This window comes from Pezoporus wallicus, unplaced genomic scaffold, assembly GCF_028554395.1.
Source record: "Pezoporus wallicus isolate ANWC-B61680 ecotype Strahan unplaced genomic scaffold, APGP_CSIRO_Pwel_v1 contig_8042, whole genome shotgun sequence".
NCBI classification, from domain to species: domain Eukaryota; kingdom Metazoa; phylum Chordata; class Aves; order Psittaciformes; family Psittacidae; genus Pezoporus; species Pezoporus wallicus.
The window spans coordinates 517719-535978 of NW_026639380.1; the positions used below are offsets into that span (position 1 = coordinate 517719).

At 38.8% G+C, this 18260-nt stretch overlaps 1 protein-coding gene across 3 annotated transcripts in view; it reads left to right on the forward strand.

Moving 5' to 3' along the window:
- The window catches only part of ACTN2 (actinin alpha 2), a 67675-nt gene extending 50057 nt beyond the window's left edge, over positions 1 to 17618 (forward strand). The window contains exons 13-22 of one of the 3 annotated variants that reach the window (XM_057414445.1): positions 3972 to 4080; positions 4835 to 4975; positions 5369 to 5551; positions 6723 to 6857; positions 7334 to 7513; positions 7870 to 8016; positions 13737 to 13814; positions 14946 to 15011; positions 15906 to 16064; positions 17425 to 17618. In XM_057414445.1, the coding sequence (XP_057270428.1) occupies positions 3972 to 4080; positions 4835 to 4975; positions 5369 to 5551; positions 6723 to 6857; positions 7334 to 7513; positions 7870 to 8016; positions 13737 to 13814; positions 14946 to 15011; positions 15906 to 16064; positions 17425 to 17583 (1357 nt within the window). In that variant the 3' untranslated portion in view covers positions 17584 to 17618. The remainder of the gene's footprint in view (positions 1 to 3971; positions 4081 to 4834; positions 4976 to 5368; positions 5552 to 6722; positions 6858 to 7333; positions 7514 to 7869; positions 8017 to 13736; positions 13815 to 14945; positions 15012 to 15905; positions 16065 to 17424) is intronic. The other 2 variants (XM_057414444.1, XM_057414443.1) reach the window with 2 other exon arrangements.
- Positions 17619 to 18260: the final 642 nt, after the last annotated feature.

The window sequence follows — 18260 nt, forward strand, 5'->3', positions numbered from 1 at the left end:
TAGCTGTGCTTGCCCCAAGGTTTGTTTCTCTTTATACTAAAGAAAAATTGTGGAACACCTAATCATTTTTAATGCAGGTTCAGCTTTACAAGTGTTGAGTAACTTTGGGAATGCAGTATACATAGCGCAGCATCTGCTTACCAGTGTTTTGAACCCTGTGTCCTTTACCTCTGGTGAGGCCAGTGAACACTGTATCCTGTCTATTTTAGGACTGTCTCTTCTCAGTTGTTTCAGTAATTTGCTGTGTGAAGTTAAACAAGTTATTTGTGTCCTGGTCTGCAAAGGTGCTGAAAACCCATTGCTTCTCTGCTTCCTCATACAATGGGCTGTCAGTGCCTGATTTTTCACCGAGACTCATAGTTCAGTCAGGCTTAATGCCCTTGGAGAACAATGAATGAAGGGTCATAAAGGTCAAGTTTTATTCTTAGCTGCAAGAAATGGGCAGCTTTTATTTAAATGCTGATTTCAGGGATAATTCCTCACACAATGCAATTACAGAGGAAAACGCTAATTTATTTCTCCATTCGTATTTTTAAAGAAGGATTGACTGACGTCTGAGTGCCAAGAAATGAGCATTGGCACCTGATAAGAGAGTATTTTAGTCAATGTGGGTATTTTTTTCCTTTGCTTTTTTGTTTTTTTTTTTATCACTGGATCAGGCCCTTAGAGAAATCATCATGATCTGTGTCTAAATGCCAAGGCAGTACAGCTCTGTGGTTTGTTTCAGCAAATCTCTTGGCTGCCTGATGTTGCTGTTTCCAAGTAGAAAAATTGCTATGTGACCTTGCACTCTACTAGTTCTGGTTTCCTCTCTGTTTTGGTATTTTCTGCTGCAGCAGCTCAGTTCACTGCACACTTAAAGTTGTACAAGCTTGTTCATTGGTGCTGTCCATATAGAGGATTTGTGTTTACGCGCAAGCAGGTGATTCCAGACAGGATACTGCTAGAAGATTGTTGTTGTGTTCCAGTCGGTATCGACTTAGATATTCCTTGGCAATGAGGCGTGGCAAGGCATGGATAGGGCCATATACAAAGCTGTAAAAAGTCAGGCAATTCTAAAATGGAATTTGCCATTCATGACATAGCAAATGCTAAATAGAACCTGTGTGAACTGTACTATGAAATGCCGTATTCGTTTATGCCATACACATTTAGGAGCCTGTGTGTTCATTTCAGTGAGAAAAGTTTTAGAATGTAGTTTCTTGTACATCCATCACTTCTAATACAGCAACTGATTTTCAGCCAAGAAGACCACTATCTGTAACACTAATTTGGAGAGTATTTTTGTTTCTGGGAACATGGGCTCAAATTGTGCTTACGTGTATGATTAACCTGAGCTGGTTCTGAAGCTGTGTTAAAGCATGTTGCTCAGCAGGTTATTTTTGTGACCCTATCACTGTTGCTAGAGTGACCTCATACTTAAGTGCTTCTCTAGATCAGGGCAAAAATTTGAGTAAATTTTTAATTCTTTACAGATACGACTGAATTATTTGGAGGATCAAAAGGAATTGCTTAATGATTTTTAAATTCCAAAGCCTGTAGACGTCAAACATCCAAATTAATAGAAATGACTGTTTTCTTAGAAGGTCTGTAACACATGTGCAGCAGTACTTCGTGACAAGCAAAACTTCCTTTTACAAAATGTCTCTTCACAGCTTAAATGTTGAGATACAAAAATTAATAGGACAAGGAATATAAAGCTGTGTTTCATTTCTAAGTAAATAATCTTCTGAGAGTTGTTATTTCTACCTCTGCTCCTGCTATGAGCAGAAAAATGTTGTTTGATACCTATAATATACTTGAATATTACATACATTGATATTTGAAGTAAACTACACCAGGCCCAGACAGGTAGTGGAGTGATGTTATTTAATGCCACTTGGTAATTTAACTTACAATTTTTGACCCACCGGTGCCCTTTGTAAAAGTTGTTTTGATATGATTCCTTTCCAACCTGTTCGTCCACAGCACATATGCCTGGAAGAAATGGGATAGCAGAGATCTTACGTGGAATGACTGAACCTCTGGCAGGGCTGCTGGAGGAATGTTAGCATGTTAACTTCCAGAGCTTTTACCAGAGCTGGTACAATCAGTCCCTCACTTTCACAGAAGGTCACCTGCCCTTATCCTAATCGACAAAAGGAGATAAGTGATCCACTGAAGCAAAAATACAATCTGCAGTACTGTCAGGGATGTGACCTGGAGTATCTGGAAAATCACCCTGTCCATATTCTGGTATATTAGATATGGTACATGAAAAGAGATCAGAATACAAATCTCCACATCCCATCCCCTTAGTGAGCTCATAGATTGCACAGAAACATCATCAATATGCTATAATGAAAAAAAAACACCCAACAAACCAACTTCCAGCCAAAAACTTATAGCAGCAAACTATCTCACCCTGTTTCATCCAAAACTCCATGCTTCTGACATGAAATTTCTTAACAGATAGATGGCTTTTGTTGTATCACATAAAGGCTTACAAAAAGGCTTGCTCCAAAGGAGGAGTAAGTTTTCAAGTTCAGGAGGCCTTTCCTGGTATGACTTGGTAGCAGCTTCCTCTTTATGTGTAACAGTTCTTTCAGTTTTGGGTTGGTGTTGCAATTTTTTAAAATTGTTATGGCATTTGATTTTTACTTGTTTTAGCATTCTTCACTTTCAACAATCAATACATTGCAGCACATCTGAAGCCTCTTTAAACAGAAAGGTTTACATACGTCTCAACTTCATCCCAACTACATTGCTCTGACTGAGCTCAGAGGAGGAAGCATGAGCACTGCCCCTGCCCTACAGTGTAGCTTCACAGAGGAAAGCTACCTATTTTCTCATTTTGACCTCTGTGATTCTCTATGTTACTGTCAAAGTGATCTGTACATTGGTCTTGCCAGTTGTCTAGAGAAGAATGCTCAAAAGAAGAGAACAAATTCTATCTGCATTTAATGTCTTGTTCAAGTCTTAAAGTAAATCTTAGCTTCATATTTCCACACTGTCACATATCATAGGCTCTGCAACGTTTAGTATTGGGCAAAGTGTCCTCAGGGAGCAGCCAAGAGCTAAATTCAGTGGATGGTGATTCACCAATAAAAGTGAGCTTCTAAAGAGCCAAATACATATATTTTATTATGGTCATGATGGCTGCAGCAGAACCAAAGGGATTATCTGCCACTGAGGTAAAAAATTCAATTTGAGATAGACTTAGTGCAGAATCTCAGGACAGAGCCTTAAAAAGTTACCCAGTCTTAGGCAGAGTAGTAAGTTGCTTTCTGTCAGGATAATATAAGCTTATTAAGCAGGTGAAAAAGCATTGTTAACTGCTGCATCCTTTGCGGGTGTGCTGATTCATGCTGGTGGCATACATGGGTCTGCTGATCCCTGTCCTCTGAACCATCCAGTTCCGGGGAGTAGCTCTGTGGGGAGTTCCTGGAGAGGAAGATCAAAATTGCTCTCTGTCCCAGATCTGTGCAGCCCATATTAGTATTGATGGGCTTGTGAGAGAGACTATGCTTGGAATGCAACCTGCGGTCTGTTTCTCTGTTAAATCATTTCAGAGCATATGAAGCTGGAAAGGATCATTGGATTATTTCAAATGAAATGTATGTTTCTGAAACTCTGTCAATCTTCAGAAACTTGATAAAGCCCCAGACTGAAGCATTCTGTTCTTCAGGAGATCAAATTGCTTATGCCACAGGAATAGCTGAGGCAAAGATGGTTAGATACCTTAATTCTCTTTAATACCTGGGTGTCACAGATAGGTACTTCATTTTTCTCATAATAGAGGAGGCTGATCCTGTTCCTGTGCTTCACTTCTTGAAATGCTGAATGTCTAGATCACACATGTCTGTATTGCCACACTTGCTTACCTGTAGGAGAAATATTGCAAAAAAGAGGGGAGGTGGAAGAATGTAGACAATGCAACTGCTCCTGTCTTTCAGAAAGTCATACAGATTTTTGTCTTCAATCTTTCTTAGTGAACTGGACTACCATGATGCTGCAAGTGTCAATGATAGATGCCAAAAGATATGTGACCAATGGGACAGCCTGGGAACACTTACTCAGAAAAGGAGAGAGGCACTGGAGGTAAACCATGTAACAGTGATCAACAGCTCAGCTGAGGCAGGCAGGGCAACGAACCATTTGTTTCTGATCTGGAAACAATGCCATTGAGCATCCCCTTTGGAATCCAAACAACAGAAAATCCTTTCCTTGAATCTCCATTTCATTTTGATGTGGTTTAATTTGCAGATGGAATTGCTCAGAGCAGACTTGACAGTACTCAGCTGACAATGACAGCTCTAAAGAAACAACAAATGGCATGTGGTTTGTAGCACCACTCTTTAGGAATTTGATGTCCAGCAAGGATAACAAAAGCCATTAGGTGCTTACCTTTTCACACTTGTTTGAGGTTAATCAGGTGAGGTACAGGATAACGGCCAGCACTGAGTTAATTTTTTGGTAGTGAGTATTCCAAAACCTTGCTCCTTAAGAAAAGAGGAAGTCACACACATGTATGCTAAGATGGAAAACGTATGTTTTAACTCTTCCTTTCTATATTACAAAGTAAGATTAGCAGATTTTAATTGACTTACAAATAGTAATTTCACCTGTCATCCTTTTTTTTTTGGCATGTACCCTTTTTAACATGTTGCATATGAGAGTATCTACTGCAATTAGTCCTGTTGCTTTGAGTGAGAATCCTTAAAGCAGGTGGTGAAATCAGTCAGCAGTACAATCAGTTGCTTTTGAAAAGAAGAGGCATGACTGTGCATGGATGGGTATGCGTGCGGAGTCTTGGCCTGGTAACAAAGGAATGTACCTTTTCTGATCTGTACAGAGGACGGAGAAATTGCTCGAAACAATTGATCAGCTTCACCTGGAGTTTGCCAAAAGAGCTGCTCCTTTCAACAACTGGATGGAAGGTGCTATGGAAGACCTACAGGATATGTTTATTGTTCACAGCATAGAAGAAATTCAGGTACATAATTGTTTATTTTTTGGCATACAGTCACAGGGAAAACAAGAAAGCAAGCTTTTCCTTCTTGGAGGATAGAACACATATAAGAAAAAAACAGAACCTATCGGTCTTGACATTTTCTTTATGATAGGCAATGTCTCTCTATTATAAACAGGGGGTTTCACTGGTATGAAAGAATATTCCAGAGATCATGGAAGAAGTGATAGTCCTGATAAAGTCAATGAGGAGTGTTTCATGGATGTATCTGCCTGTATTATTTTCTGTATCTACAGATACATGTAGGCAGGGTATTTGAAAGGCTGAATAGGATCTGTGCTTATTTACAGCAGATCTTCCAGATGTTGGAAGAAACATTGAAGTTATCATGCTTTCCTTCTCTCTTTCTGATTTTAGAGTTTAATCTCTGCACATGATCAATTTAAAGCCACTTTGCCAGAGGCAGATGGTGAAAGACAGGCCATACTGTCAATCCAGAATGAAGTTGAAAAAGTTATTCAGAGTTACAGCATGAGAATAAGTGCAACTAATCCTTACAGCACTGTTACTGTGGAAGAGATTCGTAGCAAGTGGGAAAAGGTAATGTATGCTAAATACATAAAAGACATTTTAACATGGTATTCTAGTTTAGGAATAGTGAGAATATTCACCGAATTTTACACTAAGTCTGTAAATTATTCTAGATCATCAGATGCCAGAATGAACTTTCTATAGTATCTTATGCTCTCTCTTATGTTTGCTAGGCTTGCTTCACAATATCCCTTAATCCCATCACTCAATCTTACCTATGTCCTTTTTGGCTTTTTGGCAGGCAAGAGAAGCATGAGTTAGAGGTAGTGCAAAGCTGGTGGCTAGCCAGCAGATGAGCCAGGGGGTGCTCTCAAAAGAACAGGAAATGATTGTGTTCTTTCTCTCGCTATAAACAGCAGTTCGTGTGTCTCCTGTACCCCGCTGCTGCTTTTCACAAATGTAAAAAATTATCATCTTTGGACCATTAATGTCCTGTAATTAGATTGAAATCAGCAATTACCTTAAAAAATTACTGGGGAGGGATTAAAGAGAGGCTCCTAGAGCAATCACACAAACTATTTCATTTGGAACCAAGACAGATAATATGCTGAAGGTAAATGATTGTGTAGAATGTGTGGGTTTGCCAAATACATAAATTTACATGGACAATAACACACCTTCAATGGGTTATAAAAAACAAACAATCAGGACTAAATTCAGAATGTCCCAGGCAATCCAGAAGGATAAGCAAAAAGAAGAAAAAGAAAAGCATTTACAATTCTTTAGATACCTTCAGCTATACATGATGGACAGAATGTGTCTCACGTTATCCTATTGTAACGTCTGTGCTCAGATAAAAGGTTTTGCACTCAGTTTTCTTAGAATTCTTACTTGGAGATTGAAAAATCACCTGTGTTTCAAAAGAAAAACAAAGTAACTGCTCTAATAGCAGTCTGAGTTGAGTAATTGTCTTGAACTTCAGTACAGCCAGAGGTGAGAATTTCTTCTCTTTCCATGTCAATCTCTCTCTCTGGTCAGGCTGTCTAAGACCATGTTAGTAATTTCTTATGTTAGTACAAAATTGGTAAATAAAATAGTGATTATGTTTCTGGCTTGTCCTGATATCAACCTTCAGACTAATAAGAAAAAACAGTAACTGTAGACTTATTTGCTCCATTTGTTTTGCTCCACAACTGTTCGATTGTGCCTACTCACACTCAGTGCTTTCCCATTCTAACAGGTGAAGCAGCTGGTGCCTCAGAGGGATCAATCCTTGCAGGAGGAACTAGCCCGCCAGCATGCCAATGAGCGCCTGCGTCGCCAGTTTGCTGCTCAGGCCAATGTCATTGGGCCATGGATCCAGACCAAGATGGAGGTGAGTCTCAGACCCTCACACAGAAACTGATGAGCAAAGTGGTTTATCATTTTCAATCTCTGCTTTGTATGCAGGTCAGCAGCAATCTCCATGATAGTTCACCAGCTGTTTGATTCTGAAGTATTTAGCACCTGTTAAAATGTTTTTTAGAACTGTGGAAGCTTGTACAAGTGGTAACTTGATGGTGAGCAGGAGATGTAGCTTTGAAAAAAATCAGTCACTAAACAATTACTACTTAGCTTCTGCTAAGGAAAGAGACCAGGATCACTGGGGTCCCAATACTAATTCCTTAAATCTGCCTCATTTATTTTGAAATATGTTTTCTACTGTAAAATTGATCATCTTCACTGTATGAAGGTTTTATTAATATTGCTTCTTACTATGAAAGTATTATATATTTTTATGAACATTGGGCAAATTAGCAAATCTGAAGCTTAAACACTGTGGGTGGGGGGTGTCTTTGTCTCTTTTGACAGGAAATTGCCCGCAGCTCTATTGAAATGACAGGGCCTTTGGAGGACCAGATGAATCAGCTGAAGCAATATGAGCACAATATCATTAATTATAAACACAACATTGACAAACTGGAAGGAGATCATCAGCTTATACAAGAAGCTCTGGTGTTTGACAACAAGCACACCAACTATACTATGGAGGTAGCCATTTACTCCCTTTTGTACTTGTTAGTTTATTCTGCCCTCTTCTGCCATCTAACTACCTTCTCTGATCTGAAGAGCCTGCAACAGATGATGGTCTGTGGCAAACTTTCTAATAATCTCAGAAGACCTGTTTTATTTTAACTTATTTTTACTTTTAGTGAAGAAGTACCCATTTAGAAAACATATTTTTATGAAGACCATTTATATTTTTAATGATCTTTGGTCATAATATAGAGATTGTGGTATGGAAAAGGTATCATAAACACTTAGAGCTGCTACTTTGCTTATAGTACTTTTTATACTCAGAAGAATATATTTGATTCTTTAATAAATCAGTATTTTCTCTCTCATAGCACATCCGTGTTGGATGGGAGCTCCTACTTACCACCATTGCTCGAACTATCAATGAGGTTGAGACTCAGATCCTCACAAGAGATGCCAAGGGTATCACCCAGGAACAAATGAATGACTTCCGAGCATCATTCAATCATTTTGACAGGGTACAGTACTCCTGCTTTTTCTCAACTCACAACATGCATTGTTCCCAAAAGCAAGTCTCTTTTAATTCCAAATGGAAGCCTTTTAAAAAACTGCAAATGTAGTTTCATGGTCTTTATTTTAAAAGAGAAAAAAAAGATCAGTTAACAAAGAATTGACAGCCTTATGAAATAACAGCATTGTACAGATAAATTAAAGATTAATTTCTACTCTTTAAAGGTAATGAAAAAATATAGTTCTGCTAATATGGTTAAGTATTTGTTCAAATAACAGGCAGAACTGGATAAATCTCTGTGGTTTGGAATATAACATGCCCCTTTATTTTAAGGCAGTGCAGCATGTTCTACTTGCCAGAGGCTTCCATCTCATCAAATTTAGTTGTAATCTGGATTCCAGGTTTTTTTCTTTGAATCACAATATTCCCCTAGAAAAGGTTTGTAGGGAATATAATTGGGGCACTGATAGCTGTCAAGGAAAATCCTTTTTTTTTTCTGGCTGCATGTGGGAAATACGAGGTTGGGTTTTTTTCGGTTAATCTTATCATGGATGAATAAAAGTAGGAATGAAAACACTACAGAAACTCAACTCAAGATTAAAAAGAGAGCTACTAATTGACACAATAGCAAAATACATGCAGACAGCAACCTAACATTCCCAGCTGGAGAACAGTCTGTGTATGTGTTAGCTCTGCTGGCTCCATGCTCACATGAACCCACCTTCAAAACCAAATTCACATTTATAATACTGACAGAAGATTACCATCATACAGCACCAGGCTGTGCCTTTTTTCCCAGTACAGATTCCTGAAGTTAGCAGACTGTGCTTAAACCCTAACTGTAATTATGATTATTCTGTAATCTCATGAGTCGGATCCTTCAAATCATTTCAGGCTATAACAAAATGCTGCTTTCTTCTCACTGGTGTCCTGTTTGTACAGACCTACTCAAAATGGTTACCCATACCTGGACTTCTACTTGATGTGCATTGGATGCTGACAGTCATAGTTTGCTAAATGTTGTTTAGAATATCCTTAATTATTTGGAAAGAAAATCAAAATTGTATTGTCAAACCTCTGTTTTCTGAAGAAACACATAAGCATAGGGAAGGTCAGCTACACAGGGACCAGGAACAGATGTTATGGAAAATCTTAATGTGATTCTAGTGCAGCGTAATTCCTTTTTGTATTTTCTAAGGAAGCGGAAGATAACATCATAGAAGCAGAGATAAATTTCCTGGGGTGGAAAGAAGTAGGATACTAAATGACTTTCCCAATGCACTGGAGCAGATAACTGAGCAATTTGAGCTATTAACAGCAGACAGAGTACCAGTCCTGGACAAATTACAGGCCAGTATTTGAGAGACCCTAACCCTATTAAGGCAAATCAGGGACTTTGCACAAAGATTTGATAGCTCTCTAAAGATGAGGACTGAATCCTAGTATATCTTACTCTAGATGGCAATTTCTAGCATCCATGTGTCTTTGTAGTTCATAGATGAATTCTCTGCCACGCTCGTGGCAAGGCTGGTTCAGTGGCTAAGGGGATATTACAGGCATTTTTGGTGCCTCAGAAGGTCCTGAAGGGAGAAGCTAAATCCTACACAACCAGCAGTCTGTTATGGACCTCTAGGCTTTGCAGATACAGTAAAAATTTGAAATAGCAAAGGATACAATAGAGCAAAGCAGGTTGCGTAGCCTTGGAAGAGGGTGCTGGTGTCACACAGCTGCAGGCAGGTTGGAGATGGACTATGAAAATAATGCATAACATAACAGATCCTAGATCCTTGCCTAACCCTGGCTGCCTCCTTTCTTCTGCCTGTAATGAGTCATGGCTTCAGGCAGTGTCCGTTTTGCCCTTGCCTCTGTTGCAGGAAGCCTTAATGGCTGGGTCAGAAGTGGGAGATTCTTCATCAACTTCTATAGCCTCAACAGCCCGGGTCTGGACTGCAAGTTTAGATGCAGACCTTACCTTCCCCCATGACAGATATCATCCAGAGACTTAAAAAAGAGGCTTGGAAGGATCATGATAAGGAAAGAACCATTTTGCATATGCCCCCTTTAGTATAGTCCTTCCTTTAGCATCAGACATGGGAAATTGGTCTAGAAGGATTTTTGCACTGACACAGTGCAGCAATTACATTCTCAGTAGCTGAATGCAATTAAAGAAAGGAAGAAGGTAAGATCTAAAACCACTCAGTCATCAAGCCAGGCTTTCTGCAGGGGACATATAGTAGAAACACTGATAAAAGAGAAACTTAAACTGATTAAATTACCCTGTAATTTGATGGGCAGATGCAACTCGATCTGCACAGGCTAGGAGGAGACATTGGCCAAACTGTGTTTGAGAGAGGCACACTTGTTTTTCATTTTTATATCCTTCCTATGTCAGATGGAATTAGCAGTGTATGTATTAAGTTTTGTTGTGCTTAGCAGCATTTCTGAATGCCTGACAGGGTTTAAAAACCACGCTGAAAGAACTGGACCTCTGTTCACAGTGATGAATAGCTGGAAAAGATCCCCAAAATGAATACTGTCCCTGAGGAGTAGGCTTTAAATACCTAAGCACAACAGAATCATTTATGCATTCTATAGCTCTGACTTCTGTGGCATTTCTCCAATGTAAGACATACTTTAATGTCTTGACTCTTAGTATGTTTTGAAGATGTGAGCAAAGTACTAATATGCAAAGTTGTTCCCTTCCCTGTTTTAAAGAATGTATTTTGGTAGACATAAACCTAACAACTTCTTTTGCTTATAGATCTGAGGAAGGAATTGCTATCTTCCTCCCCAGGAAGAATATATAAAAAAAATAAGAATCTTGCAGTTGATAATCCATTATGGGGCTTAATTCTGCAGTTCTTTATCCTTTGAAAGAGAGCTAAATAACTGGGTGAATTGTTTTAGCTGGCTTCTACATCTTAAACATTTGGAAGAAAACTATTCAGGATACAAGTGTTTTTGAGGGGGCTACACACCTCTGACACTCAAACTGCAGTAAGTGGGCACCATGCATATAAGAATTACACAGGCAGGAAGAGTTGTGCCTCTTTCAGTGTATCCACCAGCAGAGGTGAGCTAGCACAGAAATCATAACAAGTTATCCTTGTTAAAGACAAGTGGTAAATATGCTATCTCCCTTGGGTCATAGGGGCAGCCCTGTAGGTTTCTGTGCTTCCGGCAGGCATGTTCGCACACTGATACCCCAGAGGTTGTTATTCCTGAGGAGGATGCTGCTTACCCACTACTCCTTGCTGGAGGCTGTGCCTCCAGGCACAGTCTAGTTGTAGGTATAAATATAAATCTTTAACAATGCAGGTTTTATTTCCTTCCTTATTGTGACTGCATAGAGAAATAAAGTGGGACACAATGTCTGAATCACAGAAGCAGTTTAGAAGTGCTCAAAATGGTGCATAAGCTGAATAATGGGATGCAGACAAATAGGGACACCACACAGATGCATTGTCAATCACTGATCTTTAAGTCTTTCTATGCAAGGATTCCTTTTTCAGATTCAGTATATTTAGTACATTCTAATAAGATTGCAAAATATGTGCCAAAATACCTGCAATTGCTCCGCATGTAATATCCTAATGGCTGTTAATGTATTCTACTGTTGATCTTTGTGCAAACTACAGATTTTAAGTAGGAGCTCTGCATGCCAAATGATAGCATCATGCCACCCTATATTTTACTAACAGAAAAACAAGAGCTCCCTATTAAAGGAACCACATGATCAGGCTTATGCAGGTCAATTAGCATTCAGGAACCTGGAGGATGTATTTAAGAATGGATTACTTGGACTCAGAAGCTCACTTTTTTAATAAGGCCACATATAAATCACAAAGGGGAAGGAAAAGATTTCTGGGGACTAATAATGAAACAAGAAAGGAAATTTCAGTGGTTTACTTTTTATTTGCAGGAAAAGATGAACAAAGCAAAGTTATTTATATGCTTTAAAAAATTAATTTCAGTGCTTAATGGTGGTCTGAAACAATAAAAATAAATACAAAGAAACATTTCCCAGTGATACAGCACTTGCATGGACTTGATCTATGCATTAACTGCAAAATACCATTGTATCCCATGAAACTCTGATGCGCTGCAAAGGCAAAGATCCCTTTTCAGGACATATATGATGCAGATTAGAAAAAATCACTATGAGAATGTGAAAACCCGCTGTAGCATGTGGCACAGCTACTTGGACCCTCACTGGGGAGTCTCACTTAACCAGATGATGGTTGCGAGCTCCAGCACAATCATTGCTCTCCTCTCCTAAAGAAAATGGTTTCTTGGTAGAACTGCTGGCATTTCTTACTCCCATCTGCCTTTTGATACCTGTTGTACAACTACCGCTGCCATGTGTGCCTGGTTAGGGGGCTCATGCACATACTGACCCAGGGTAGTCAAGTAGCTAATAGTCCTCTACCAACACCTGATAGATAAAGTCACCCAGTATATCTTCAGCTTTAGAAATAAGGTAAAATGAGCTGACTTCACTCCTGGTGCGACCTGTCTCAGCCTGTCTCCAGGATGGTTTTTGAGAGTTTCAAGTCAGCCTAGTTCATCATATTCAGAATGATTTATAGCAGGAATTATCCTATAAAATGGAAACTTTAAAGGAAAAAAGTTTCACTGTGATTATGGCTTTTAAATAAATGCTGCTTCAGTTTTGCAGCTTTGCTTTATCTCTCATCAGTGACTTCCTGTCGTTATTTTTCATCTTTTCTTTATGGAGCTGGTGGAGGTTGATGCAGAGGGAGTCAATATAATAACAGCAAGATATGTCAAAAATGCAGTGTTGCTAACTTTATAAAGCGCCACTTTATCCTATGTTAAATAAACCCAGTGCATTTGTTAAAACTCATATCATTTTAGTTGTGCATAACTATATAGAAATTTAAAAAAATAGATTATTCATTTAGGAGGCAAATATGAAGCAGACAGAAAACCTTGGATCTTCTCCAATCTGCCAGTCTGTAAAATCAATAAGGGTAATAGTTCATCTTAGAACATCTCTTTAATTGTATTCAGGTTAACTCAATTTGAAGTACACCACTGATAGGACACATTTGGTATGGACAGAAAGAAAACGATGAGCCAGTCTGTTTTTAAGACATTAATGTGGGTTTCTTGACCTGCCAGATGGAAAATAATATTGGTTCAAAACAATGATCCAGTTTGATGTGGTGTTACTAGGAGCCATTTAACCTGGAATTCAATGGGACTTTTTGAAAGTCAGTTTTTTGAGCAAAACTTTATGTATAGGTTATTAAAGAAGACAGATGATTGAAAATACGTTATGCCAGTTGTAAACTCATTTTGTACTTCTACTGTCTTTTGAGATATGCATACTCTGTTGTTAAGTAATATTACCAGTGGGAAAAAAATGTTTTGCTTAGATTCAGTGATCATTTTATTGCATCTCGCATACACTATATGACAACAGAAACTGAAGGAAGCAAATGGCAGTTTGGTGGAATAAAAAGTGCTTTGTCAGCAAAAATGTTTAGAAAGGACCTCTAGCTGAAGTAAAGATCTGTAGTTGAAGTAAAGACCCTCTTTTACTAAGAAAAAACCTACATCACGAAACTGCAAAAGTTGTATCCTTTTTAGGTAATTCATTGCAATATGTAGAATGTTCTTTACTAACCAACTAACCTGATCTGTGATTTTTCTTTCTTTCCTTTCACCTTCCCAAATGCATGACCTCTGATGGGATGCTAGGATGAATCTGACAATCTGCATTCTGATGAATTTAAAGCCTGCCTCATCAGTCTAGGCCAGGTTGGAAATGACCTGCAGGTAGAGGAAACCAATATTGTTCTGTTTGCAGATAGACCAGATAATACCCAAAGAGATTGTGGGTTTAAATTACAATGTACTGGTCATAATGCTTTGAAAAGATCCTGTCTCTGGGAAGACAACTGGATTAGATGGACTGTCAGCATCACTTGGAGCTGTATTTTTCTATGCATTTTTCAAAGACCTTTCAGGTTGTTTCTTTTACTTGGTTTGAGATGGTTTATTTGGAATCTACTAGGTAACTCAAGGAGCTCCTACACTTCTTACACTCAGACTTTTGCTATTTTTTTCTTTTCCTCGGGCTCTATACAAGCTCTCTATTGCTGTGTCCTGATTTAGGATGACACAATTCTCCCCTAACAGCTACATTATATCACAAGGTAGAGGAAACATTTATTTACTTTCTAACTATAATACATTTAATGTTTACTCAACTTTGAGTCAGGAATGCCACAAATACGATATTGCCCGGAAAACGAGCAACCTCCTTTTGTACAAGGTCATCTACTGTTCTGCTTCCAAGTCTTGTAAGTCTCATCCTTTGAGCCAGTGTGCACATCTCTCTGCTGTAGTCCAGGTCTTGCAGTCAGAAGAAAAATCCCTTACTTCCTGTATGTCAGCAGACAGCTTTCATAATGCACCTACCTTAGCCTTGGAGTGGAGTATTTGAAACAGTCAGTGACACACTATTTTCAGACTGTTTTTAACTATACTTTAAGTCACTACAGCATCCCGTGCAGAACCTTTCAAAGACATTTCATATTAGGGAGGCAGCTTGAGCATCTCCTGAATTTGACTAGTTTAGTAACAAACTTTTCTCATTGCCCTTCTCTTTGTCTTCTCTGGTTGTGTTCTCTGTATTTTTGTCTCCTTCACCTCCTTTTATCCTTTATCTCTCCCTGACCTTTCCTGATGTTACTTTTTGTGGTGAAAATGTCTGTTTCTTGTGTGTAACATGTTAGTTACTTCTTCCTGCTTTAAAACTGATGATTCCGGTGACCTGCTTGGGCAATATCAATGAATATATTCATACACTGGATCAAATATGCCAATGGTCTAAACTCGTCATCTCTGGAAAATGGATTCTTCAAACCTTCTCTTCTATATTCCTTATGTTGTTTTGGTCAATAGAGGAAGAATGGATTGATGGACCACGATGATTTCAGAGCTTGCTTAATTTCAATGGGTTATGATTTGGTATGAATTTTAAGAAACAATGGCAAATGATTCTGCTTACAGTTTATAACATTAACAGAGTGGCACTAAAGCTTATTTAAATTGGCATATTACTAACAATGTAATTTGCACTTTGGAGATTCTTGTTTGCCTTTTCTCTATTTCCAAATGGTGAAAAAAGAAAATTAAAAGTAAAACTAGACACTTGAAAACCATATTCTGTGATTCACTGCACTGCTCTTTGAATTAAGGAAACTTTAAAAGTTGAAATTAACGGTTAGTTATTGATGTTTTTTTTTTCTTTCTCCTTTTTAAACTGCATGAGGAAGAATGAGTTTGATGCTATTTAATTCTCCTAAGCTAGCTTTGGGCTTGCATTTTCTTTCCTTCACTTATTTATTTTAAAATTTCACGCCCAAATGCACCCTTTTTAGTGGAAAAAAGGATTAGCATTAGTTCATCTGTCCTATATTTGGCATGAAATTTTCAGAATTGTTTCCCTTGTAGACACACTGAACCAAGAAGTAAGTACACTGCTTCTTAGGCTATTGTTTCACCTCCCTTTGTGTTACCTAAATTGCAATGGATTTAGGACGGGTGGAAAATTAAGTGTTAAGTTAAAACAAGCTAAAAGGGCACTGAGGGAGGCTGGGAGGGGGGAGAAGTTACAGAAAGTTAATTGAAAGATACCATATTTAGGAGAAGGAGTACATTTTTCAAAAGCACTGAGTCCTTTCTACAGAAGAGAGGTGCGCATTTAAGATCCCAAATTTCACTGACATTTATGTTCCTAAGTCAGGAAGATGCTTTAAAGACTTGGTAACCACTGGTCCCTTCTGGTTCATGAGAGACATGGGCTGTTGGCGACTGATGTTATGGTGACCACTTTTTTTCTTGTTTTGGATTCTGTGAAAGGGTGAAGCAGAGTTTGCCCGAATCATGTCTCTGGTTGACCCCAATGGGCAAGGAACTGTCACTTTCCAGTCCTTCATTGACTTCATGACCAGAGAAACGGCAGACACAGACACGGCTGAGCAAGTGATAGCTTCCTTCAGAATCCTGGCTTCAGATAAGGTCAGTCATCATGCTGCTGTCCCGGAAGATTCAACAGCTCTCCTATTTAGCTCTTCTTTGCTGAAAGTCTTACACAAGCCTTTTAGTAAGAGTGAAGCTTTATTTTCAGTTTGTTAAGACTTCAGAGAAAGCCTTTGCCTTTTCTTCTTGTTTGGAACCAAGACTCTTAGCTGAAATAGGTGCAGAATTCAAGACTTTGTCTGTGTACCCTCATATCACAGAGGTAACATAAAATCAGACATCTTAGACAAGACTTAGGCAGTTTGTCTATATAACAGATATACTGTACATCAGATTGTTTCCACACAACAGCCTTGATTAGAGGGGAAATCATTCTGCCTTTTGTGCTGTTGTCTGGATGTTTCAGTGCAGAGTCTGGCCCTCTGGAATACAGCCAGGGTCAGTTGCACAAGACAACACCTAGTTGTGAACCATGTTGCAACCTGACAGCTCATTCAACAGGGTGATGCAGTGTGGTGCACCCCTATCCTAGGAGGAGCAGGAGAAGAAGGAAGCCTCTTCTAGTCACTGAGTTCATGGAGGAAGCTTTGAATTTGGCATACTTTCCTCCCCACAGCCAGATCCACTGGTGAATGAGTGGTGTATGAAGATGAAAGGGAGGATAATGGCAATACAAGAGCTTCTGAAAGAGTCAGGGCCATAAACAGTGCTGCCAGGAAACCAATTCTGTGCTACGGAGAAAAAAGAGATCACAGCAGCCCTAATTGCCCAAGCTCGCTCTATTGATTTTCTCCTTTTGGCTGTTTGTATTGATTTTGTGATCCCAGTTACTGCGGATCACATTTGGAATTCCAGACATGTTTTTAGTAGGAATTCATGTGGAAGGTGAAAGCCAGGGTCTCAGGAAAAAATGGTTTTCATTATGTTGCCTTTTTAAATAATGTCAAGTCTCTTAACAGGAGGGTATCCTTCATATCAGAAATACAAACCATTAAGAGCATTAATGCATCTTTATTGCAAATACATTAGGACCTTAAAGCTAACAGGATCTAACTGAAAATGTGCCTGTCCTGTTGCTGTGGAAGGGACAGCAGTTCGCTTTGGAGATACTGACTAGCTATCCATGGATGGATGAGCTGTTATCAGTAGCAGTTTACCTATGGCTGCACACTGCTTGGTAGCTAACACGTAGACACATAGCCTGAGACTGGATTTTGATCTAATCAGTTTGCTGGTAAGATATTCCCCTTCAACTCAACATCAGGGATGGAATTTACTGAGGAAGATATTGGTCTCAGAGAAACAGGCAGGATGTCCAAGCTTAATAGTCACAGATACAGATAAAATCTTGCGTCTGAAAAATACATTCTGAATTTGTCAATCCTTTCCCCCCTCCCAGCCCTATATCCTGGCAGATGAGTTACGCCGAGAGCTGCCTCCTGAGCAAGCTCAATACTGCATCAAGAGAATGCCTCCATACACTGGCCCAGGTTCTGTTCCTGGGGCTCTGGATTACACCTCATTTTCGTCAGCGCTGTATGGAGAGAGCGACCTCTGAATCTGTAATTGACCATCTTCATGGTAGACACTAAAGATACCCACCTTATTGCCCAGATTGCTTCTCAAAAGGTTCGACAAGCTGATTTAAAAATGAGTTTTACAAATACAGTAGGTGACGTCAGTGTAAAGTGCTAGTAACTAAAGTAACTAGTGTGCAGCATGCTTGATTTCTGCATTGTTGATTTTAGGTTGTCTGTCCCATACAGTGATAGAAAAAATATATAAAAAAATTACAAGCTATTAACATTGGAAATATCCATTCAGAAAACAGAATGTAAAACCTAGAAGTATTGAAACTCACAAAATATTTCTCCATTTTCAAAAGGTTTCAATGCCATACGTGCTTCTTTTACAATGTTCATGAAAGTATGTTAGAAGTCATGCTTTTTTCTTTCGTAGAGCAATATTATTTTCCTCTATTGATTTCTGATTTTGTATGCTTCTACTGGTGGAATTTAATAAAATAGTAAAATGTAGTTTTTCAGGGAAGATATATAGCAACCAAGTAAACTACTTAATTGCAAAAATAATCCAGAATGCTATGCTTTTGTCTCTTAACAATGGTTTTATCTTATCACAAACAGTTGTAATATAGGGGAGAAAGCTGATTAAATTGCAGGTTTAGAGTTCTGTAAGCAGTACTTTTCTTTAAGGCCTTTAACTTTTACATCTGAG